The sequence below is a fragment of the Symphodus melops genome (assembly GCF_947650265.1).
Source record: "Symphodus melops genome assembly, chromosome: 1".
In the NCBI taxonomy this organism is placed as follows: Eukaryota; Metazoa; Chordata; class Actinopteri; order Labriformes; family Labridae; genus Symphodus; species Symphodus melops.
The window spans coordinates 30,958,354-30,976,036 of record NC_136691.1 but is presented as its reverse complement, the minus strand read 5'-3'; the positions used below and the strand labels follow the sequence as shown (position 1 = coordinate 30,976,036).

The following is a 17,683-nucleotide window of genomic DNA, read 5'->3' as shown; positions in this document are numbered from 1 at the left end:
TGTGTGTGTGTGTGTGTGTGTGTGTGTGTGTGTGTGTGTGTGTGTGTGTGTGTGTGTGTGTGTGTGTGTGTGTGTGTGTGTGTGTGTGTGTGTGTGTGTGTGTGTGTGTGTGTGTGTGTGTGTGTGTGTGTGTGTGTGTGTGTGTGTGTGTGTGTGTGTGTGTGTGTGTGTGTGTGTGTGTGTGTGAGCATATGAACTGTGAGTCAGCCTTAAACAAGAAGCAGGGACTTCAGCTCTTAAAGCTCATTTAAAGTCGGGCTTGTATGTGAAAGCACGATCTTGAACTGGTTTCAGGTTATCTTAAATCAAAGCCTCTCATTAGCACTGCTGGGATGACTCAATAAATACTTGGCCCTGAATGTTAATAAATGTAAAAACCTGGTTGTTAATTTCACTCTGTGATCTGTGGATTCGCTCAGAGAGTTGAAGTAAAGTTCTTCTTGTTTGTGGTGGAGATTCAGATGAACTGTCAGAGCTGTACGGTTGTCAGATGAACATTAGTTCAGTGTGGGTCCCTGATGTCTGATCCATATTCCTCACGGTGTAGCTCATTGTCCAGTCCTCGGAGCAACAGCAGCTTCCTCAGAGAGCTTTTGTTCCGGCACGTTCTCTTCAGTGTGTACTGATGAGCTCTCCATCTGTTTTAATCTGTTCAGCTGCAAAAAGACGTCATGTTATCCACAACTGTTTCCTGCTTTGCTGCACAACCCGGTTCCAAACGGCTCCGAGTGGGAGGAGTCTGTTTGTCGACTGGTCGCTTACAGGCAGACTTCGAAACTGATCCCTTTGGTACCTGATGCTACAACACGCACTGTTTAATCTCAATCTACAGCTGGAGAATCTCATCACATCTAAACCCGTTTCACATTTTAAATACTCTGTTAAACAGCCTGTTGGCTGCAGCACTGTACCAGCAGGACACATGGCCCCGCCCTGTCCATGCACACTTAAAGAGCCCGTGCACTAATCCTGTATTTCCTTCAAAGTTCACTTCAGTCACTTTAAAGACCCCGACACACCAAGCAGACGTCAACGGTGACGAAGGCCGCAAAGAGGCGACGGCCAACCGCCACGCACGTTCTGCACGTGTGAGAGGAAATAACCCTCCACGCCAGCAGGGGGCATTTTCACAGCGCTGTCCGTGTAGCAGGTACCTTGATCTTTCAGTGGAAGTATTTACCTCTTTACTTCAGAGCATTCAGATCACACTCACTTTGTACAGTGTCTCCACAGTGACTTTCATACTGAGCTAAACTGGGAGTGTGGGAGTTCACACTTATTCCCAGGATCTGTTTACCTGAAGCCCACTGAAGGACTCTGCCTGCATGTGGCCTCTGACAGTCTCGAGTCTCCGAGGTCCTGACGGTGGCCTCACATGCAGCCCGCTGTGGGCGGAGCTTGGAATGTGTGGGAGCGCCCTCCAGCTTTCTGCAGCATTGCTGTCTCTCTGTCCGTATCAGCCCGGCAACTGAGTCTAATCCCAGCGGGCCAAACGTCCCCTCAGTGTTTCATAGAGCTGATTTAACGCTGGCAGAGCGTCACTCACACACACACACACACAAAAAAAAACACACACACACATACACACACACACACACACTCACACACAGACGCTGAGGGGCCACAAACACTGACTGGACTTCCCCAGCCTCCTTTAGTCCCTCTGAGCTGGTTCCCACTTTCCCAGGGAGCACATGTTCCATCGCCCACGCAGCACCTGTGTTAGCAAACACACACCCATGTGTGAGTGAGTGAGTGAGTGAGTGAGTGAGTGAGTGAGTGAGTGAGTGTGTGTGTGTATTAGTCTGTGTGAGTGTGTGTGTATTAGTCTGTGTGTGTGTGTGTGTGTGTGTGTGTGTGTGTGTGTGTGTGTGTGTGTGTGTGTGTGTATTAGTCTGTGTGAGTGTGTGTATTAGTCTGTGTGTGTGTGTGTGTGTATTAGTCTGTGTGTGTGTGTGTGTGTATTAGTCTGTGTGTGTGAAGCTCTGGTTCTCTGGACTGGTGCTGAGGGACTTTGTGGCCCCTGCAGGCTCATTGAGGGGCCTCCACATGATCAGAGTCTGAATGTGACCAGCAGAGAGAGGCAGCACGCTTGGTGACCACGTGAAGCCATGTGTGTGTGTCAGCACGTCGTCATGGTAACGGTGCCTCCCTGATGTTTGAGTCTGATGATTTTCAGTCGGCCAGAGGTTGGCGATATATTCAGTTAATTTAGCGTTGGAATGAAACGGTGTATTAGAGCCTCACACACACGGAGCCGCGGGGCGTTTAGCATCAGTGCTCGGGGGATTTATTTACAGCGTGCTGCCTCGGCTGTTTGTGATGGAGGGAAACAGAAAGCTTCCCTGCTTTTCTCTCTCTGCAGACAACTAAAGCCAGTTATGAGTGTGTGGACGCAGAGAGGGCAGAGCGCAGGGCCGAGGCATTTTACCTCATAATGCAATAATGCAAATGTCTGTGAGCTGAAGAGCAGAGCCTGCAGCTGCTCAGGTTTCTTCTCCTGCTCTGAGTTTGTTCATGAATATTTAAACACTTTTTCAAAAGTTTCCCTCAAATTGAAAATGTTTGTTTTTGATGCTGTTTTTAAATGTTTAAAAGAGTTCACTGTGCGACAGCCTGTAGACCAACAGACTGTCAACACCAGAGAACAACACTTCACACATACAGCTCCTCCTGGAAACATGTGAAAGCTCTGAGTTTACTCCAACAGAGAGCTGAAACCTTCCACTCACATTTTAACTTTAAAAGGAATTTTATAGATTTATGGTCCTCAATTAGACAAAGAATACATCTTTCTGTTCTGTATCCATACATGCTTCAAGGGGACGCAGCTGTCATCAGCCGAGGGGGCGGAGCCACACCCTGTTAATCCACGGCTCACGTAGACAGACAACCATTCAAACTCACCTTCACATCTACGGGAAATTTACTAATGAACTAAACAATTCTCAGTGTGTCCCGAACACCCGGCAGCGTTCTTTGGACTGCAGTCGCCATTTTAAACGCCAAATGTCAGAGTCACACATTGACCCTTTAAATATGCAAAAATCTAAACTTCTGAACATCCACAAGTGAAACCTTTCAAGCAGCACTCCAAAACCAAAAAGTCTCAGCGAGCACGTAAAGAAGCTTTGTGTTTTCAGTCCTGGATGTGTGAAAGGAAATCATGTCTCTGTGCTGTTTGCTGATCAATAACTGATGGAGCAGACGTGATGCTCAGTGAGAGCGGCTCTGCCTCGGAGCGATGGAAGCGCCTGCTGCTGCCGGCGTTTCTCTGCAGAATACTAAACGTAACGTGTAAACGCAGGATCTCAGGGACGTGGGCGCGTCGGGTTTGGCGGGTCCCAGGGGAGTCCGAGCGCACTGATGCTGCTCTTCATGGATCCTGTGTTAGACACTGTGAGTGAGACATGCACCCGGGGACAAACAGAAGGACACACTGCAGGACGGGGACACGCACGTCTGGATGTGAGGCTCCATTGGGCTAACTGGACTGCTGTCTTCGTGATTGATGGACGCGTGTCTGACTCCATGACAGCAGGGGGCGATAGAACAAACAATCTTTCTGGCAGCAAACGCCAACTGGCAGAGGACCGCTGCATGGCCACGCCCCTTTTTTCCACCAATCCTGGCATCCTGTGGAAACATAACCAGAGAGCCTATGAGCAGTGATGCCCTCCACATGCAGCGCCTCGCCCCCGCTCTTCTTCACTCAAACAACAGATTAGACTTGAAAGGCGACAAATGAAGCAGCTGCACATCTGAGCAGCTCGAGGAGCTCCGGGCGTGTGTCCTGTCTCCAGCAGGAAGACGGCGTTCTGTGAGAGACGTGATTGATGGACACAGCCCGACTTAAAACAGTGCCAACGAGACCTGTGCTGTGACCTTTAAAAGCTCCATCATTAAACAGCTGATTATTCTCACAGAGCGCTCTGTGTGTGTGTGTGTGTGTGTGTGCGTGTGGTGCGTGTGCGTGTGTGTATTATATGATTTCTTAAGGCTGGATATCAGATGCAGCGTCGTTGTAATCCGACAATGAGACGAGATCCGCAGGAGGAGAAAGATACAGACGGGGAATGCTGCTGCTCTAAAAGCTGCTAATTAAAGAAATAAAACTCAAATAACTCAAATGTTGGATTTTGACGGCTCGGTTCTGGTGAACTTACAAAGAGAGACAATGATTGAAGCTGCATCAGTCTGATTGGTTTTTCTTTCCCTCCTCCTCTGTGTCATGATTTAGAGGGAGGGAGAGGTTAGAGAGCAGCACACTGTGGAGGATTATCCATGTGTGTTATTTAACAGCTGCTCCTTTTTAAAGACCACTGAGGACGTCTTTCATCAGCCCGGTTACGTGACTGCACCTCATTGTCTCAGCTGCCTGAGCTACGGGGCCTCAGCACCATCATTTGTCTTCACCAAAGTCTGTGGTCTTTCCCAGTCTGCTCCCACGCTGTCTCCCTCCTGAACCAGTCTCTCGTTTTCTCACTCCTCTCCTCCTCCTCTGTGTTTGACTGGATCACAGAACCACACGACCCGATGACAGGCCACTGGGATTCTGTCCAACAGAGGAGCTTCTTCTGTGATTCTCTGAGGTCCACTCGCTGTGATGACGCAGCATGTTGAGAACAGACCTTCTCTGGTCCAAACAAATCCGGACCATTCAGGACCAGAATCTATACATCGTTATTTGATTAAAGCATAGACGGATCATTTCACCAAACATGAAATCATTTCCTGTTGATTGTCTGCATCTCTGTTTGTTCACCAGTATTGTTTGTCATAGATCTTACAGCTTCCTGTCATGTGACATCAAATACAGTTGTCCTACATAATGAGAATAAAGGCAATGCCCTGCACCGAGCTGTGGACCAGTGCAGACTGGTTTCCAGAGTCCACTTCATCACCTCTCTGCTCTGTCTCTGAATAATTCACCAAAGCGGAGAGGAGTGGGAGACATGATCTGGACTGAAGATGATCTGGAGCACTGGTGGCAGGAAATTGACTTTTTGACGTCGGAATGAGCTGGAGCAGCATCTTTTGTGTGCGGGCGAGTGAGGGCCAGAGCTGAGTGACAGGGCCTCTCTCTAAAGCACCTTCCTCTCTCTCTTTATTAATTCATAGATGCACTTTGCCCTGAGGCCGGTTTTTCATCTCCAGAGGAACCAGACAAACAGCTGGCCTTTATTATGGCGCACCAGCAAACATACTGTGTCTGGACGTTTGCGTCCAGCTGATTGGACGGGCTGGAAGGGCTGATTGGGTTGACTCAGTTATTTGTTGAAGCCAGTGGAGAAGGTCAGTCTGATAAGTGTTTATGTTTCCAGCCGAACAGGAAGTGGTTTGTCAGGTCGGGATGTTTGTCATGGTTATTGGTAGAGCTGAAGTCAGAGGGGGCGCTTAAAGAGGACATATAGACCTTTCCTTCTCTTCAAACAGCGCCCCCTGTGGTCTAAATGAAGCATCAGTGTTTCTGAGCTTTGGTCCAAATATAACATGAATGAAGCAGCAGAGGATGTGACCCTGTAGAAACCAGCTCTCAATGAACACTCCGTTTGGTGTGTGTGTCTCTTTAAATAAGCCCCGCCCCCTGAGCTTTCCCAGCAGACATCACTCCTCTGTAGGGAGAATAAAAATGGCAGACCTGCTCAAAAGTTTTGCTGGAGTCTGGAGGTGGAGTCCATGAGAGGAGACACCAGGGGAGAGGAGTGACCCACTGTGACATCACAAGGAGGGCACCTGTGAAACGGAGCATTTCTCTCTGTGTTGTCAGACTTCTGCAGACACAAACTAAGGACTGGATGGATTCACATGTTGGGGTCAACAGACACTCATATGTTCAAAAACACTAAAAGTGGATTTTTCATCATAGTTTCCTCTTGTCAGGAAACAGAGTAAATCCTGACATCAGCAGCTCTGTTCCTTTAAAGTCAAATGAGTTTCTCCTCCTCCCTCCAGAGCGCATTAATGTTTGTTATTCACAGACACCATGAGTACAAGTGTTGACTCTTCTAACGTCTGTCTTTAATATCCATTAGATGGTGCTGAATGCTAACGTGTCCCTTTATCTGTGTCTCCAGGTGTCCCTGGTTAACAAAGGCGATCTCTCCCGCTGTGCCCGTCTACAATGGCCTCGTCTTCCTCTTCGTCTTGGCCAACTTCAGCATGGCAACCTTCATGGACCCTGGTGTTTATCCACGAGGTTAGTGTGTGTGTGTGTGTGTGTGTGTGTGTGTCTTCATGGTGTCCATCCTGCTCCGTCTGTGTTCCTTCATAATGATTGAATTTGTCCTCTGGGATGTTTCTAACGTGCTCGTAAACGATGAGCACCTGTCGGAGACGAGCGCCTCTGATAATCATTATGGGTTATAAAGCGCAGGTTATCTGACCTTCTGCTTTATAGTCTGTCGGGGGATTACTTTCTTTGAGCTCTTATATTATATATGACACAGATGGCAGAGCCAGCAGTAAACTATATTAACTGTGATCACTGACATCTGCCTGGAAAATCACCGCCATCGTCCACATTGTAAAACTGAGAATGAAAAGCTTTAAAGGAGCTATAATAATAATAATAATAATAATAATAATAATTAGAATTATAATAATAATAATAATAATTAATAATAATGTAAACTATTCAGTCACTGACAACTGCAGATGTGATTTATCGACCTTTTTCCTTTTTGGGGGAAATATGAGGAAATAGATCAGAGAAATGACTGTGGCTCATAAAGCTTCATGGAGGGAGAAATAACTCAAGGGGGGTCTTTAAGTAATGTTACGCTGAAAAGAAGCCAGCTGCTTGGTGAACATGATTCAACAGATCTGTGTGTGTTCACATGATGTTCCTCCTCTCTCATTATCTTTGCTCCTGAGACTTTACTGCAGAGCAGATGCAGGAAGGACTTCTCCTTTGTGTTCCTCTCGTTCTGTTGTCCACACTTCCTCGCCGCTGAGGTGGCGGTCGGAGCACGCCGTACATGAAGGAGGTCCGATGGTGGTGTCTGGACGTCAGGCGACAAAGAAGAAACAGATAGATGACATGCAGCCCAGGGCCCGCGGGTCAGAACCGACCGGCTGGGATTAGGACAGCTGCTCATGTTAGCTGCTGCTACAGGCTAACGGCGGTCAATTAGATCACTGATCATGTTTTAAAGGTCAGATTAATCCGAGTGTTTCTTTAAGTTCTGATCGAGTCAGCTGGAAGACGAGGAGCAGCTCGTTTTCTGATCATGTAGAGCGCAGCTGGGCATGTGACATCACGTTACCCCGGGCAACAGCATCAACAAGTTAAGTGAAGGTCAAAGGTCCCGACACAGGCTGAGCTCACCATGTGTGACCTGTGCTGTCAGACAGGAAGTGAAGACAATCAACAGACTGCAGACTGTACTTCCGGGTCGGGTCGGTACCCTCGGCACCCCAAGGTTGGGAAGGGTACCAAACTATCTGGACCATGAAAGTAGACCTGACGGGTGTAACGTGTTCTGAGCGTGTAGTGGGAACCTGACAGGCAGAGACATGTTGTTGTTGTTGTTGTTGCTGTTGTTGTTGTTGTTGTTGTTGTTGTTGCCTCACAGCTCTCTGAGTCGAGCCTCATCGCGGGCTCAGACAGAGGCAGAGGTTTGAGTTTCACCTCTGAGCGACCTTGTGAAAGCAAACAGCAACATGTGTTAAACATGAGTCAGAGTGTTCTTCAGTAATCACTGCTCATGTTAGAGACGTTCCTTCCTCTCAGTGCCGACAGCTCACGGCGGGGGAGCGTCATTTAAGATGCTGCGCTGTTCTTCATGTCAGCTGACTCATAAATCAGAACCTCCTCTCTGTTAGCCACCGCTAAAAACATGTGTCTCCGTTTTGTCTCTGTGTTGTCTCTGTGTTGTCTCCGTTTTGTCTCTGTGTTGTCTCTGTGTTGTCTCTGTGTTGTCTCTGTGTTGTCTCCGTGTTGTCTCCGTGTTGTCTCTGTGTTGTCTCCGTGTTGTCTCCGTATTGTCTCTGTGTTGTCTCTGTGTTGTCTCTGTGTTGTCTCCGTGTTGTCTCTGTGTTGTCTCTGTCTTGTCTCCATTTTGTCTCTGTGTTGTCTCCGTTTTGTCTCTGTCTTGTCTCCGTGTTGTCTCCGTGTTGTCTCTGTGTTGTCTCTGTATTGTCTCTGTGTTGTCTCCGTGTTGTCTCTGTGTTGTCTCCGTGTTGTCTCTGTGTTGTCTCTGTGTTGTCTCCGTGTTGTCTCCGTGTTGTCTCCGTGTTGTCTCTGTGTTGTCTCCGTGTTGTCTCCGTGTTGTCTCTGTGTTGTCTCCGTGTTGTCTCCTCAGCGGATGAAGACGAGGACAAGGACGATGATTTCCGAGCGCCGCTCTACAAGAACGTGGAGATCAAGGGCATCCAGGTCCGGATGAAGTGGTGCGCCACCTGTCACTTCTACAGGCCGCCGCGCTGCTCACACTGCAGCGTGTGTGACAACTGTGTGGAGGTATGTGTGTGTGTGTGTGTGTGTGTGTGTGTGTGTTCTCTGATGCTGTTCTGTTGGAGGAACATGACTGACTTCCTGCTTTCAGGTTATTATGAGCATCAGTATCCTGCAGCTTTAATGCTCTTATCTGTCTTAGCTTTCCAAACATAATATTCAACATTTAAATCCACACCAGGAGATGAGCACAGCTTTAATAAGACCTGGTCCCGCCTCTGTCCTCAGGACTTCGACCATCACTGTCCCTGGGTCAACAACTGCATAGGACGGAGGAACTATCGCTACTTCTTCCTCTTCCTGCTGTCGCTGAGTGTGCACATGCTGGGAGTGTTCTCCTTCGGCCTCCTCTTCGTCCTCCACCACCGAGAGAGGCTGGCAGCGCTGCACGCCACCGTCACGTATCCTTCACGCTCCGCTGCAGAACCTTTAAAAGCTGTGATGTTTGAAGTGTGTGCACGGAGTGGTAGCTTGAGTCCTTTATGACGACCTCCCTCTTCTGCTGTTGTGGATCCTGACCTTTCTCTCCAGGCTGGTGGTGATGTGCATCGCCGGGCTTTTCTTTATTCCAGTCATGGGACTCACAGGTTTCCATATGGTGCTGGTAGCTCGAGGCAGAACCACCAATGAGCAGGTGAGGAGTGCATGCTGTTTGATCGGCCCTCTGTGTGTGTGTGTGTGTGACTCTAAACGAGGCGTTGTGATCCTCAGGTGACGGGCAAGTTCCGCGGAGGAGTAAATCCCTTCACCAGGGGTTGCTGTGGCAACGTGGAGTACGTCTTATGCAGTCCCCTGGCGCCGAGGTAAGATGCTTTACTCCCCTGCACGTGTGTGTGTGTACAGTAGACACACACACACACACACACACGCTGCAGCGCCTCTGAACAAGAACACAGGCAGCAGTGTGATGGTGCACAGTCCTGCTACCTCAGACGAAACAAGAGTCAGTTTCACAACCACCATGGAGCAGTGCCATCAGACAGCGGCCCGATGGAGCCTGCTGGACCTCATGAATGAACTGAAACCAGCAGCAGTCATTTAGCAACACGGTTTATTTGAGGGGAAATAAAGCAGCTGTTTAATGATGACGACATGAAGTCCCACTGATACGCTGCTTCCTGTCTCTCTGAGTCTTCATGGGATTAAAGCTTTAACTCTGTCATGACTCTGTTTCTGCAGCTCTGTGCTGAACATCTCTTCTGTCGCTCGTGTTCTCGTGCAGGTACACACTGGACCCCAGGAAAAAGGCCCATGTTAAAGTCCAGCCCCCCTTTATCAGACCTGACCTGTCAGACCGACAGATCACCATCAAGGTCTCCGACAACGGGATCCACAGCACCATCATCCGCTCCAAGGTCAGTGCGGTGATACGCCGTCATTGGAGCGACCTCTCTCTGCAGCTGTGCAGCTCTAAAATAGACATCATGAGGAGGGCGTCTTCTCCGGGTCCGAGCGCGCTCCGTAAAAATCTTTCCGCTTCTGAGAAAGGTGTCGCCGGCGCCCGTTTCCAAACGTACGATATTCCACGGGTCTTGTACCCTGATCCTCTTTGCTCCCTCCGTGTCTGATTGGGTGAAAAACGATCTCACATATAAAGCATGCAGTGAAAAGTTACGGTGTTGGTCGCACTGTCAACAGACTGTTGTCATGGAGACTGGACTGGCGTGTCACGCTTTCCTTCTCGGCGCACAAAAGCTTCATTCAAGCAGCTCTGAGCGCACAGCAAGCGTCTTTCTGCCCGTAAAAGACACGTGTGACGTCCCAGGCTGGTCGCTTCACCAGACACGAGAAACAGGTTTCAGGGTTTCACACTCGTTAGAGAGGCAGCGATGAGCCGATCACTGAAAGATAATCATGTCCCTTAATCATGTACATAATCATGTGAGCGATCAACTGTAATAAAGACGAGACAGAAGTCTCAGCCGTCAAGGAGCCAGGCGGACTCAGACTTCCAGAGAGTCTTGGTGAGGTGCAGTCTTCCCTGATTTACCCACAATTCATTGCACTCTATAGGGCTTTTAAAAGGTAGAAGGTTCCTGTACTGTTTGACTGTGTGATTCCCTTCAGTGCTTTGTGTCTGAGACGAGTCCACCTGCATGTGTCTGCACCCTGCAGTGAACCTGTGTCTGCATGCTGTCGTGTTCCTGCTGAGGTCAGCGTCTCATGATGACACAGTTTATTCACAATCAACGACTCCAAAGCAACAATGACACGCCTGTACTAAAGTGAGCATCAGTGGTGACATTCACTGTTTTCATCACGGAGTCCAATCACTCGTTCGCCTGCAAAGACTGAAACACTTGCATACCTCTTGCCCCGACATCAGGTAGTTGCACTTCCTTCTGTCTCGCCTGGAATTGCATTGTGGGTCATGTAGGAGGCAGGTGAAGACAAAGGTCAATGTGTGCAATAAAGAGGATGAAGTCCAACATTTCTTTCCCCCTTCATCAGCCAATGAAAAGAAGACATGTAATGTTTAACAGCCTGCTCTCCTCCCTTACAGTCCAAAAGCAGCCTGGACGGCCTGGACGAGAAAGAAACCCAGCCGCCTCTGCCGCCCAAAGCTGACAGGTACAACCAGCTGAAGAACCAGCTGACCTCCAGTGAAGGTAAGTTCTGCTGTCAGTCATCCTCGCTCCCCTCTCGACACAAAGACTCCCTCTGTCCCAGTGTGGGACTTGGTGCTAGCTTAGCGTCCCGCTCAGTGGTCTTTTTATCCGTGCTGAGCTGAAGAAAGGGCCTGATCGAGGAGGAGAGAGTCCAGAGTGAGTCCCCACCTTTAGAGAGGTGACCTGTGAGGGCTCTGTCAGGGACGAGGTCCGCCTCAAAACACAGAACAAGCTAGCTAAACCGTGTCGCTGCTGTCAGTCAGACGTTATACATACGTGTTCCTTAAACAGCACGCTCCCTTCAGAGCATGTCTAAAGTCAGGGAGTGAACATGTTCTGCTCATCAAGGAGCACTACTGCCGCCTGCTGGCTCTTTGACAGTACTGCATGGTTTGGACAGATCTTTGATACAGAGACTGAATAAAAGATGGTTTAGGTGAGCTAGTCGCGGATGTGTTGTTGATCAGGGTGAGCACAGATGCACTGTTTTAAACTCCTTCAGATTCTTCTCTCTGGAAGAACAAACCCGCCCGAGGTCCAAACAACTTGAAGTGAGCTTTGGTTCAGTGTTAGCTCCGGTGTTAACGGCTGTTTCCTTGTGTGTGTTAGCAGAGAGCGCCCTCTCTGGTAAGACTCATCCTTCCACTCCAGCTATGTACAAGTACAGGCCGTCGTTTGGCACCATGCCGAAAGTCCACTACCACACAGCAGGAGAGAAGGTGAGAACGGATCAGTGTGGATCTGTTAATGACGAGTCTACGTTTGTGACATCACTGAGATTTGACCTGTTCTGCTCCTCAGATTATCATGGCGGATGACCTGAAGACCTCGGCCATCATGGAGGAGGGTGTCCGTGGTCATGACTACCGGTCTGAGCCAAACCTGGACATGCCAGAGTACACCAACGCTCCCCTCCACCGCACCTTCCAGTCCTCCCCCCTCCAGCTGGACTCTGACGTCATCGGCTCCCGCTCGCTCAGCCTGAAGCAGGGTCACTGCCGGCCGGAGAAAAGCCAGCTCCCCGCCCTGCAGCCTCAGGCGCACACCTCCACCCCCTACAAGAGCGTCTTCTCCCCTGGCACGCTCTCCAACCGAAACGGCAGCCTGTCTTATGATAGTCTTCTCAACCCCAGCGTGTCACCTGCCACCGCCAGCGAGTGCATGGCCCACCGTGCTCTGCCCTCCAGGGGCTTCCACTCGCCGTACCTGCCCACCAAAATGTGCCACATCCGGGAGCCTGACATGCAGAGGCAGCAGGTGACACTCACCTACAGTCCGGTGCTGCCACCCAGAGGGATGGGTAGGCAGTCCCCCCACCTGAGGGACAGGGACCCCTCCCCGGTCCGCTATGACAACCTCTCCCAAACCATCATGGCCTCCATCCAGGAGCGCAAAGAAATAGAGGAGAGGGAGAAGCGCCAGATGCTGCGTGGGCGCTCCCAGACTCATATCTACGCCCAGGACTCTGGCGTTTTCGATGGGGGCTACGGTCTCACCCATAATGCTTGCTACCAAGATGGGTCCCGGTGCCCTGCTTCCAGGGGCCCCACACCCCCAGCCTACGGAGGCTCCAGGGACAACCTGATGGGAGTCGGGCTGAGCTACGGGCAACGAACCCCCGTGTTGCGCCATGCCGGCTCCACGTTAGGCCGAGCACCAAGGACTTCATCCACCTCCCTGCACACTGACCACAGTAGCTCCAACAGTAGCCACAGCAGGGCCACCTGCCCGGATGGCCCTTATTTCTCCCCGACCCACCAGCCCCGGTCTCCCGCCATGCCCCGGTCCCCCTCTTACTCCCACCAGAAACTCTCCTACATCAGTGCCCATGAGAGGACCGACTCGCCTCGCCTGGCGGGCCCAAGGTACGAGTCTTAACCTCCCCGAGGGGCCTGCATGTGCCGGACAGGGAGGGAACTGAGCGTAGTCCCGCTGCGGTCCTGGACTCGTCCTAACCGAGGTGTAGCGTGACGGGGGATTCTGCATGTTCTGTTTTATAAGTTTACTTTTCCTGTAAAATATCATTTTTTTGTATAACTTCATGAAGGTCAGAAGAATAAAGTTGTGACTCCTCTCATCTCCTTTTCTTTTGCATGCCTTGCACCTGCTCGCTAACACCGATTTCCTAACAAATCAAATCTCTGCACGCCTCTCGTCTGCATGTGGCCACGCCCCTTCAACTCGGTCTTCTTAGTGTCTCTGCTCTTTGTGGTTGAATTATGGTTTTTTTTCTCTCTTCCACCTCAGAGAGGCCATGAAAGTAAACGGGCAGATGGACGGCCACCCCAGTGCCCAGGGTGCCCCCCTCAGCCCCAGTCGCCATAGTAACGTCAAAAAGGTGACGGGCGTCGGAGGCACTACGTATGAGATATCAGTGTGAGAAGACACTCGGCATCCACGTCCCATGACGACAGCCAACCTGCGACAAAGAGACCGTCCGCTCTCACATTTCTCCAGCCAATCAGGGGCACGTAACACTTCCTGTTTGGGAGCTATTGTCCAATCACAGGGTCTGTCTGTTTGTATAGGGCGGTTTGTTTTGAGTTGATCCTGCTGACTTTTTGCGGCCGTCCAATCAGATTGTCAATATTGTTACTGTCGTCTTATCAGCTGTGGTCACGACGTTGTTCTGGTTGTAACATGAAAAAAACAACAAAAAAAAACCTCTGGACAGGAGGGCTGAAATTAACACCACAGAAGAAGAATGAAAGGCACCGGACGCTTTACTTCGGACTGTTTCAGTGGAGTTGTACAGATTTCATAAAGTGAGAGAGGAAGTTCAGCTCTAATGTCTGCTGGTTGAATTTAAAGTTCTTTGATTAGATGAAAGTCTCCGTCTGAGGTCCTCCTGACCCTGGACGGACCGCTGAAACAGCGAGCTGAACGCCCTCTGTGTTCACGTTAAAACAAACGGCTGGTCCAGTGGAGTGAAGGACAACCGCTCGTCCACTCATCGTAGTGTCCTTTTTTTATTTGGTTTGATTCCTTTTTATAAACCCATCAGTTTAACCAAATGTTTGATACATGGTTTTTATACACCCAGTGAAGACGCTTTGTAGTTCAAATACGAGAGTGAAAAACAAACAGGTTGTTCTGTGTGAAGTGTCCATCCCTTAACGACGGGGCGGGGCCAACGTGTGCGGTGACCTCACGAAGCCCGAACACGCCGGCTCAGTCGGTCTGCAGCAGCTGTCTGGAACAGCTCAAACCTGACTGATGGTCAAAGTGTGAAGAAGAGGGAGGAGTTTATCTGAATATATTTAGACCCTCACATAACGAATGAACCATCGTTGCCTTTCAGAGGAGAAGCTCGTGTTTCAGCTCCACATGTTGGAGAGTCCGATTTAAAAAAACGTGAATGGAAAGGTCTGGAAGAGAAGTCAGGGTCGAAGGTGACACATTATTTGTCTTGATCATAAACTTTAAGTTTCCATTCCCTCCGAGTGTGGCGGTGGCTCGGCTGTAGGCGGAGCTGGCTGTAGTTCAACGTGTCACCCAGCTGCCTTAGCGTGATGGTTGAAGAAGCTGTCTGTTGTCATGACGACGCTGTGGTTTTTACAGGGCTACCTTACTGGAACATCTTGAAACACGTGAACGAGCTGCTGAGTCGCCCCCCCGGTCCACCACGACTTTCTCACCTTCAGTTTGAACACACGCCACGGCTCTATCGATGTCATTCCTCTCTGTGTGGGGGGGGGGGCCTCGCTGCAGGTCAGGGGTCACTCCTGACAGTCGACGATGAATCGGTTCAATCAGCAACCAGCTGAGACAATGAAATGTGTCAGAGAAATAACAAATATACGTGATGTACATGCACTCCTATTTTTGTGAAGAGGAAGTGTTTCCCAACTGAGAGTCAATAAAAGTTTCAAACTCCTCCACTGGACTCGTTTTTATTGGCTGTCTTTAAAAGCTGACATTTGTACATGCAGTGAAAACGCCACTTTGTAGCGTGTCCCACAATGCAAAGTCTGCAGAAGAAGCGTTCAGCCGATGGATCCGAGCATACATAGACCATCATGCATTGCAGTTCAGAGGAAGTGGAGTTTGACTCGCCTGCTCGCAGACGGACGAGAGGAGCGACCAGCGTGAACGTCACTCTGACGTCACCAGACCGGACGCCGTCTTCTAAACGAAAGGAGCAGATAAATCACTTATTAAAAATGTTCTTTTATGTGAAAATAAAGTCAGGGGTGCGTTCAGATCGTCCCTCCTATCCACCTTCACTCAGCCATGATAAGAGCCGTGCGTTTGTTCGATGGATAGAACAGAGAATACTTGAGAGAAGAAGACAGGAACGAACTAGGAGAGATGTTTTAATGGTAAATAATGAAGAATGTTCTGACTCTACATTATACTCATCTGCTTCAGACTATTTCTTTTCTTTAAAGTATTAAACTTCATATTCCTCAAATTGATTTCGACTTAAAGGAAATCTGTGACTCATTAACATCAAGCAGTGTGAGACAGCGTTAAAACAGGGACTTTTATACTATTAAAGATTTATTGTTTAATGCTCTAAAAGAATGAAAATAGTGCTGTTACATCACCTTGTTACCTAAACCTGGCTGAGACCAATAACTTTATTGAATGTAGATTACAAATTATTCACTGCCGTTCTTGCTAACAGGTCTATACACAACTTTAGGTTGACCTTGAATTCCTGAGAGAGAGATTTAATATTAAAGAAATAACTGTGTTTTGTGATGGTCTATTTTTTTTTATTGTAAATTTACAAAAATCTTTTGGGGTTCACTTCAACATTAGATTTCTACAAAAGACTTAAAATCTCTAACTTTAGAATATTACAAAAAAATAAAATGTGGTATTTTAATGGAAGACAAAAAGAAGAGGAGAATGTATCATGTAATCATTATCTTAACCAAACTATATATACATTAATGCAGATTTCTAAAAGTCAAACCACGCTCCTTTATTTTTATGAATAAATTAACACATTTCAAAAAATCCATTATAAAGATTAGAACTGAACAAGCTGCTGAAATAACTCAAAGTTTAAAGTCATTGCTTCCAACTTAGACGTCTGAGTTTCATGTTGTATATTTTACTGTTCATGTTTATTTAGTCATGTTAAGTCAAGCTCGGTCTGTAACATACGGTGTAAATTGTGATTCTTGTAATCGTCAGATTTTGATTATAAATATAGTTGAGAAAAAAAGGGAAGGTGGCTCAGTGCTTCCTTTATAACCTCCTTTAGGAAACACTGGAGCATCCTTTAGGAAAGGAGATAAGAAAGTGCCGACCCACAATTCATTGCGGCTCATCCGACCCATATCGGAGCGTTCAGGAAAACTAAGGATCTGTCAGAGGAGACATGTGGAGACAATCTGCATATTGATTTGACTTCTAATTATTTACTTTGTGTTTATTTCATTTCTGTTTATTGTGTGAAGAAGGTGAACATTTATACATTCTTGTATCATGTTTGTGGAGATGATTTGATGTTATTTGATGAAGATACAAAGGGACGCAGATCATAGAGGTTAGCTCTGTAATGATTTATAATATAATTAAATAATATAATTATAATTTGTAATAATTTACAAATTGTAATAATTGACCTTAGCTTTAAACGATCTTAAATCCAGAGTTTAACTGTGAACGTGATGTTATAAAACCATCACAGTGAAGTTTCCTGGTGTCTAATAAAACCTTTTATTGTTATTCACACCACGTGGTTTTTAGGATTATTTCACCTGTAAGAAGGCTCAAACATTTTTACATCAGCTTTTTGTAAACTTCATTTTCTGTAAACTGTAGTTCCACCACGACAGACTCACGTCACTCATCGTGAGTCTCTTCACACCTTTCCTCAGTCCTTTATGAAGTCTCCTAACACCTTTCCTAAGTCCTTTATGAAGTCTCCTAACACCTTTCCTAAGTCCTTCATGAAGTCTCCTAACACCTTTCCTAAGTCCTTTATAAAGTCTAACACCTTTCCTAAGTCCTTTATAAAGTCTAACACCTTTCCTTAGTCCTTTATGAAGTCTCCTAACACCTTTCACTAAGTTCTTCATGAAGTCTCCTAACACCTTTCACTAAGTCCTTCATGAAGTCTCCTAACACCTTTCCTAAGTCCTTTATAAAGTCTAACACCTTTCCTAAGTCCTTTATAAAGTCTAACACCTTTCCTTAGTCCTTTATGAAGTCTCCTAACACCTTTCACTAAGTCCTTCATGAAGTCTCCTAACACCTTTCCTTAGTACTTTATGAAGTCTCCTAACACCTTTCCTTAGTCCTTTATAAAGTCTCCTAACACCTTTCCTAAGTCCTTTATAAAGTCTCCTAACACCTTTCCTAAGTCCTTTATAAAGTCTCCTAACACCTTTCATTAAGTCCTTTATAAAGTCTCCTAACACCTTTCATTAAGTCCTTTATAAAGTCTCCTAACACCTTTCCTAAGTCCTTTATAAAGTCTCCTAACACCTTTCATTAAGTCCTTTATAAAGTCTCCTAACACCTTTCACTAAGTCCTTCATGAAGTCTCCTAACACCTTTCCTAAGTCCTTTATAAAGTCTAACACCTTTCCATAGTACTTTATGAAGTCTCCTAACACCTTTCACTAAGTCCTTCATGAAGTCTCCTAACACCTTT

General features: G+C 47.7%; 1 protein-coding gene across 3 annotated transcripts in view; it reads left to right on the top strand.

Moving 5' to 3' along the window:
- Positions 1 to 14,902, top strand: part of zdhhc8b (zDHHC palmitoyltransferase 8b) — a 52,500-nt gene extending 37,598 nt beyond the window's left edge. The window contains exons 2-11 of one of the 3 annotated variants that reach the window (XM_079363829.1): positions 6,078 to 6,199; positions 8,307 to 8,464; positions 8,687 to 8,859; positions 8,990 to 9,092; positions 9,170 to 9,261; positions 9,681 to 9,813; positions 10,962 to 11,067; positions 11,680 to 11,786; positions 11,869 to 12,932; positions 13,315 to 14,902. In XM_079363829.1, the coding sequence (XP_079219955.1) occupies positions 6,078 to 6,199; positions 8,307 to 8,464; positions 8,687 to 8,859; positions 8,990 to 9,092; positions 9,170 to 9,261; positions 9,681 to 9,813; positions 10,962 to 11,067; positions 11,680 to 11,786; positions 11,869 to 12,932; positions 13,315 to 13,447 (2,191 nt within the window). In that variant the 3' untranslated portion in view covers positions 13,448 to 14,902. Of the gene's footprint in view, positions 1 to 6,077; positions 6,200 to 8,306; positions 8,465 to 8,686; positions 8,860 to 8,989; positions 9,093 to 9,169; positions 9,262 to 9,680; positions 9,814 to 10,961; positions 11,068 to 11,676; positions 11,787 to 11,868; positions 13,145 to 13,314 lie in introns of those variants that run through there. The other 2 variants (XM_079363828.1, XM_079363830.1) reach the window with 2 other exon arrangements.
- Positions 14,903 to 17,683: the final 2,781 nt, after the last annotated feature.